Source organism: Saccostrea echinata, unplaced genomic scaffold (assembly GCF_033153115.1).
Source record: "Saccostrea echinata isolate AGI-Se365-2 ecotype Australia unplaced genomic scaffold, CSIRO_AGI_Sech_v1 ptg000003l, whole genome shotgun sequence".
Classification (NCBI taxonomy): Eukaryota; Metazoa; Mollusca; class Bivalvia; order Ostreida; family Ostreidae; genus Saccostrea; species Saccostrea echinata.
Window position 1 is genome coordinate 7,722,380 of NW_026889752.1, and position 6,506 is coordinate 7,728,885.

At 31.1% G+C, this 6,506-nt stretch overlaps 1 protein-coding gene across 1 annotated transcript; it reads right to left on the minus strand.

Moving 5' to 3' along the window:
• Window positions 1-388: 388 nt before the first annotated feature.
• On the minus strand, window positions 389-6,261 carry LOC133178548 (L-threonine ammonia-lyase-like). Its single transcript, XM_061313252.1, has 12 exons — window positions 6,145-6,261; window positions 5,671-5,744; window positions 5,475-5,520; window positions 4,819-5,004; window positions 2,867-2,922; window positions 2,552-2,714; window positions 2,244-2,334; window positions 2,033-2,108; window positions 1,805-1,930; window positions 1,245-1,412; window positions 989-1,046; window positions 389-523 (listed from the first exon to the last, which is right to left on the minus strand). Exons 1-12 carry the CDS (start codon window positions 6,259-6,261, stop codon window positions 425-427), a joined length of 1,260 nt encoding a protein of 419 aa, XP_061169236.1. The 3' UTR covers window positions 389-424.
• Between the last annotated feature and the right edge of the window lie 245 nt (window positions 6,262-6,506).

The window sequence follows — 6,506 nt, forward strand, 5'->3', positions numbered from 1 at the left end:
AAAATGTATTTAAAACAGGACATAAAAAGCATATATATGGCAGTAATAAAAATATTCTTACTAGTTCTGGAACACTTTAAAGAAAAGGAAATGAAATCCAAATTAATATGAGGTTTCAAATCGCACTTACAGAGACAAATACCGGTTATGTTTAAAAAAAAGTAAATAAATAAATAAAAAAAAATAAAAATCTTAATTCATTAAAAATAGGCGCCTCACCTTTCTAACATGTATACAATATACAGTCACTGCAAAATTTCAATAATCTTTCAGATTTTGAATTATTTTACGTAAAACTACAAGCATCACAGGTAAGAACTCTATCTTAATATATTTGAAAAGATCTTCAAATTTGCCATGGATATATATTATATTACGAGAGTCTAATTTACAACAATCAAAACTGTCACATGCGCTTTCAATCCTACATCTGTGGCCACTCCACATTTTTATATTTTTCTTCGAGAGCTGCTTTTAGTTCCTCTGAGTGAGCTTTATCTCTCGTCTCTACAACACACTTCACCTGCAAAATCATTTTTATTATCAATTTTAGTCTTTAAATAGGCAGTTAACCTGAGGCCAACTTCAAATAATGTTTAGTTGCCCTTTTTCGACACAGGGGGAAAAATGGGTCGGTAGGTAGGCGACAATTTTTTTTTCCCCAGAATATTTCAACATCAATGTTGAATTTTTAAAATCTATTTTCCGGAATGCATAAAAAGTAATTGCTTCCTGGAGGTCAAAAAGGTTTTGAGTCGGGTCGTTTTTAGCCGGCGGCCGGGAGTGGGCAACCAATCATTTTTAAAGATGGCCTGATAATGATTTATTATATATATAGGTCATTTAGAATATAAAACATGAAGCAGATTTTATGAAATATCAGAAGAAAATCTTCGCACATTTTACATTTTTGACTTCGTGTAAAATATCCAGAGAGTAATGTTGAGAGCAATTACATGTTAGTTGTGTTTAACCTTTTCTTGATTACCTGTACTGAAAATACATCTGATTTCAGCCATGCTCTCTCATGAAATATGTCATGGATGCTGCAAATGAATAAAAAATGATTTATTTTTTTTTTTTACAATTTCCATGATAATAGATGACTTGGATATCATCTCAGATATAGATAATATAACTGATTTCAAACACTGTGAAAATTCTATGACATTCCCTTGCTTTATCTATTGTATCTTTCTCTTACCACGGCACATAAATGAATTAATGACAGTTTGTATATTTACCCGACTCCTAGGTCTGACAATAGATTAATTAGATAAGTAATCCCTCCAGGTCTGTCTGTCACAGTCACCTTGAATCTAACAAAACGTCCATCAGAAGCCAGCCCACGTTCAATCACACGACCCAGGACTGGAGTGTCAATGTTTCCACCACACAGTACCACGACCACCCTATTTGATGTAATTGAAGTATTCAATCAATCTTTGTAAGATATGTTCATCTATACATTTAGCTAGTCCAAATTTTGGGCATATACTTTTCAATGATTAATTTTGCATTTGAATACCAGTGCATACAAAATATCAGTTAAAAACAAATAATACAGTGACTGTAAATCAGCTATCATTCGCGACAACTTTTAATTGCAATACTTCAGCTCGGAATTTATCAACGACGACTAATTTTCGTGACTTAGGTAATATTCTACATAAATACACAATGAAAGAGACAATTGCGAGAAACGATAGAGACACGCAAAATCGCAAAATTCGTAGATGTTTGTCATGCGATATTAAAAACTGGTTTTCAGCAACACTTTTTTAAATTATTTTAATGATCAGACTTTTTATCAGCCAGTTCCGGAAGTAACCCCTCTATAATGGCGGCCAATCCTGCAGCTCCTGCTCCTTCAACAATAGCTTTCTCGATCTCAATCAGACGCAGAATTGCTAGATCTATATTCTCCTCCCTAGAAATTAAATTTAATTCACTCTTTTAAAATCTATCTGATATTATTTCTAGTAGTTTTAGTCATTTTAGTTTAAGATCAAAATCTTATATGTATACTTACTTAACTGTAATCATTTTATCAATCAATTCATTGGCTGTTGCAAATGCATTCACACCAACTGTTGGCACAGCTAAACCTTATAACAATGATCTGGTCAGTTTTTATAGTGCAAAGCGATTAAGGCTTCTGTTAATTTGTATGAAATTAATTAAATTAAAATTATAATTGATAATTTTTATTATGAAATTAGCAAAAATCACGGACTTCTTACCATCAGCGATAGAGGAGATCACTTCAACTTTTGTTGGTTTTCCTTTCTCTCTTGCTTTTGAGAAACTGGGACATCTCTCCGCTTCGACACCCTAAATAATTGTCAATACTATAATTAGGTATTATCTCTTTCATCTCACATCAGTCACAATTTTTGTGTTAATTTTAAAGGAAAACAAATTGCATCCAATCTTGTTCTTATCTGTAGTATTATCTATCTTAGTATAATATAGTACAGTACAGTGCATTACAGTATAGTATAATACAGTACAGTAAAGTATAGTAAAGTTGATTAAATGTCATTCATACAATGATCTGGACGTTTGGCTTGAGGTGCTTCAAAGCCACTGCAGCCCCCGCAATCAGTCCTCCCCCGCCAACAGGTATGACGACCGCCTCCAAATCAGGGACTTGTTTCACGATCTCCAACGCCATTGTTCCCTGTCCGGCTATGATATGAGGATGGTCATAGCTAGTTGAAACAAAAGATGCGTAAAATGTACACAATCAAGCGAACAATGAAAATTTATTTTAGAATTATTATTTTTATCGATCTTTTTCTTATGCATTATTCTTATTATTATTATTATTATCAATTGAAAAATTCAATAATATGAACCATACCCATTTATGTAAACTAATCCCTTTTCCTCACCCAGTTTCTGTGCATACCTTTTTGACTGAGAGAAAACAAAAAATAAAATAAGTGCCAATTTTTTTGAATAAAGTGCCAAATTAGTGCGGCAAATCCAAGAACAATTTATATCCTAGAATACAAATTTTTAAATGAAATGAAATCACTGTTGTAAATACAATGCTAATTACATGCTAACTCTATTGAAGCGACATTTTTTCCTGGCCTTAAGATCATAAATTGAGAACAAACTTATTTCAAAACTTTGAAAATTAATATCTCTGGTTTTTATTGTATACATATATGTTTTTAGATTTCCAGGTTTGCATTATTTCTAAATATAGACACATGATGCAAATCTTGTTAAATTATCAGTATTATTTCAAAAGAAACATTAGTTTGAAATTTTGGCTTAAGTCTGTTCTCCTCTTATGGTCTTAGGACCTGTGTCCGCTTTTTTTTTTATCTAGTATGTTTTTCCTATCTTTTTCTTGAACCAATCAGCCAGAGAACATCACTGAAAGCTACTTTAAATTACATTTTTATTTGTAATAAGATAGGGGAATACCAAATCATAAAACACCATCTATATTGCTTTGTGTTGTTCAAAATCCTGATTAATAACAGGTACATCCTAGTTAGTTAAACTGGATGAAGAAGTCTTATAAATGTAAGTATGTACATGTATTTGTTGCATACATTTCCAGTGTTATTTTATTGTAAATAGTACATACAGGTTAAGAATTAAAATCACTATGACTTTAAGTAATAATTAATGACCCTAAAATTTATCCAAACAAAACGCCTTTAGCTAAGAGTAAACAAAAATTGAACGAAGAATCATAATACTTTCATTTATCGAGATGTTAAAAAAGAAAATGAGTAGAGAACTTCTTTCCTGCAGGTTGGTTTGATAGTTTGAAATTTAAAACAAAACAGAAATTCATCTTATAACTTTCTAGACCAAATATAGAACATCGGCCAAAGTACATCTAGAGTTTGCATATATTGATGGTGATGGAACGTTTTTTTTTTTTTTTTACGAACATTGGTGCCCATTTTTATAATCGACATTATTTTGCTCACTCCTCCATGGCACTTGGTCCCACCTCTGAGGTTTAGTCCGTGTTTGTTCTGTCCTAGTTTGAATTGGCTTATGAGCTTGAATACTGTTCGTTATCTCCATATTTAAGATACAGTAATGAACGTGGATCATTTTTCGTCGTCGAAAAATAACACCTGGACTTTTTTTCATCGGTCTTTCTAACATCTAATAATATGTACATTAAAAGATGATTAATAAACCAGTTATAAATGTTGTTTCCTTATCAATCTTATTCAGTTCAATGAATTATTCATCCTCAGATTTTGGATTTGAAGAACACAATCAACTATAGTTTAAGGACTTTATTGGCAAGTATAAATGAAGTCTTGTAAAGAAACAAAGCAAAGCAAAGGAAGTTCTCCATATACAGTTTATGATACTTTAGATCTACATTCTCATGACATCTATGAAATATGTAAAATGATAAATGTGAAGTGCAGGAAAAAATATAATAGCATATATTCAAAACAAAACTGACAACCAAATTTCATTTTATTTCGTAGGACTGCATTCATTCAGAAACTCTTAAGAGTTGCTTTAAATTATACTTCAAACACTCCCATGCTAGGAAGCACTTCTTGTAATCTCTAAAAGTCAATTCAACAAATAAATATCTGATGAAGTATAAAAAAGTATGGAAGTAATAACATCAATTAATCATGATATATAACAATTTCTAAACTTGTTCATTTTTAATTTTCCTTTGTAACATCAATAAGGAATTATTATTTGCAAATGACATCAACAACAACATAATAAGATCCTCTTTTTCCGGATAGTGACATAGATTGCCACCGTTTCCTCACAAGTTTCAGATTCTATTAAGTGTTAACTGACCTCTGAAATATCATGGCCTTCAATTCTGACCGTAGCTTTGTAACGTTTGCATGCTTGTACTTTCATCATTGGTGCGATGGTTGGCATGATCACGGTCACTGGGATGTTCAAACAATAGCCATGGTAGGCCAGAGCCAAGGCATGGTTACCGGCACTGGCCGCTATAACTCCTTTCTTCTGCTGCTCCTGTGGTATATAGTAAAACACAGTTAGAGCAAATAGGCCTATAATGAGATTACAGCAAACAAGAGATGTACATTCCCTCTTGGTGTTAAATCCTTTTGGAAACTTAACCGATAAAACTTTTATACATGTAACGAATCCTTTGCACATCATGATTTACTGCAAATAAGTTTGTCAAAAAAAAAAAAAAATTAAAAAAAAAAATAAATAAAAAAATAAAAATTAACAAATAAAAAATGAATAACTAAAAAAAGAGAACAAAACATTTACTTGTAGAGAATTGAAAATAAAAATGTTTAACAATATTTGCAGTAATTTAATTTATCATTTATGTATTATACTGCAGTCCATTTTAAGAGTTTTTATTTATAAAACACAAATGAATATAAATAAATCTGCAATTCATAGATCGTGCAAAGGGAAACTATCTTTATCTAAATATTGCATAGATATGCAAGAAAATGTTGCTTTACTTCAGTTAGCTTCATAAGAGAATATCTTGCTCCTCTTTCTTTGAAACTAAAACAGAAAAAAAAATGATCTGATTATTGAAATAAATTATCAGAACATCCTTAAAGAAAATTCTCATATTCATAATAAACTCTGAAATTGCAATGTGAGTATCAAAATATAAGTGTACAGTGCAAGTGCACTAAAAACAGAGTTTACCTCCCTGTACGCTGTTGAAATTCCTTCTTGAAGTAAACTTCTTTCAAATTCAGTATTTCAGACATTCTAGATTTCTAAAATATATATAAAAAATTGGTTATATGCCAAAATATTAGATGATTACAATATTATACTTCCTTCAGAAGTATAAGATAAATATCCTTTGAAGCATTTTCTTAATTTTCAGACCAGAAAGCAATAATACATCGGAAAAATGCACAATAGATTAATGATATACATATTTAAAATAGAATACGAACCATAAATATGCAAACAAAATATTGTCTCAGAGAGAGAGAGAGAGATAGAGAGAGAGAGAGAGAGAGAGAGAATCAATGAAACAGTGGAGCCTTGTTAATCCAGACGCCTTTTATTTGGGAAACGGACGATTTGTCTTCCATTTATTGAAAAGAACAAAATGTTTTTGGGTGAACGAAGCTCGACTGTATATAGAATAGAATATATATGTCTTACAACACAAGGGCTCAGGAGGTCATCTTTAATTATATCTGAAGCTGCCTCGACTTCCTTGAACGTTACTTTTTTGGGGTTGTCTGGGTCACAAAAAGGGTCTAAAATCTCCTGTTCCATCGTTTGATATTTTACCCTTTAAATCACTCCAAGCTTTCTACTCTGATTTCTAAAAAAAAAAAAAGAAGAAAAGAAAATAGTACTTTTGAGGAGCAAATATTTACTCAGTTGCATATATAAGCTATTAGCCAATTTCCTTTTATGTGTACTAGTAATCCATTTATACATAAATCAATCAAATAGAGATTAATAGGAATTATCTATATTGTTGTCATATAGAAATTTTAACGTAAAGAAATTTTGAA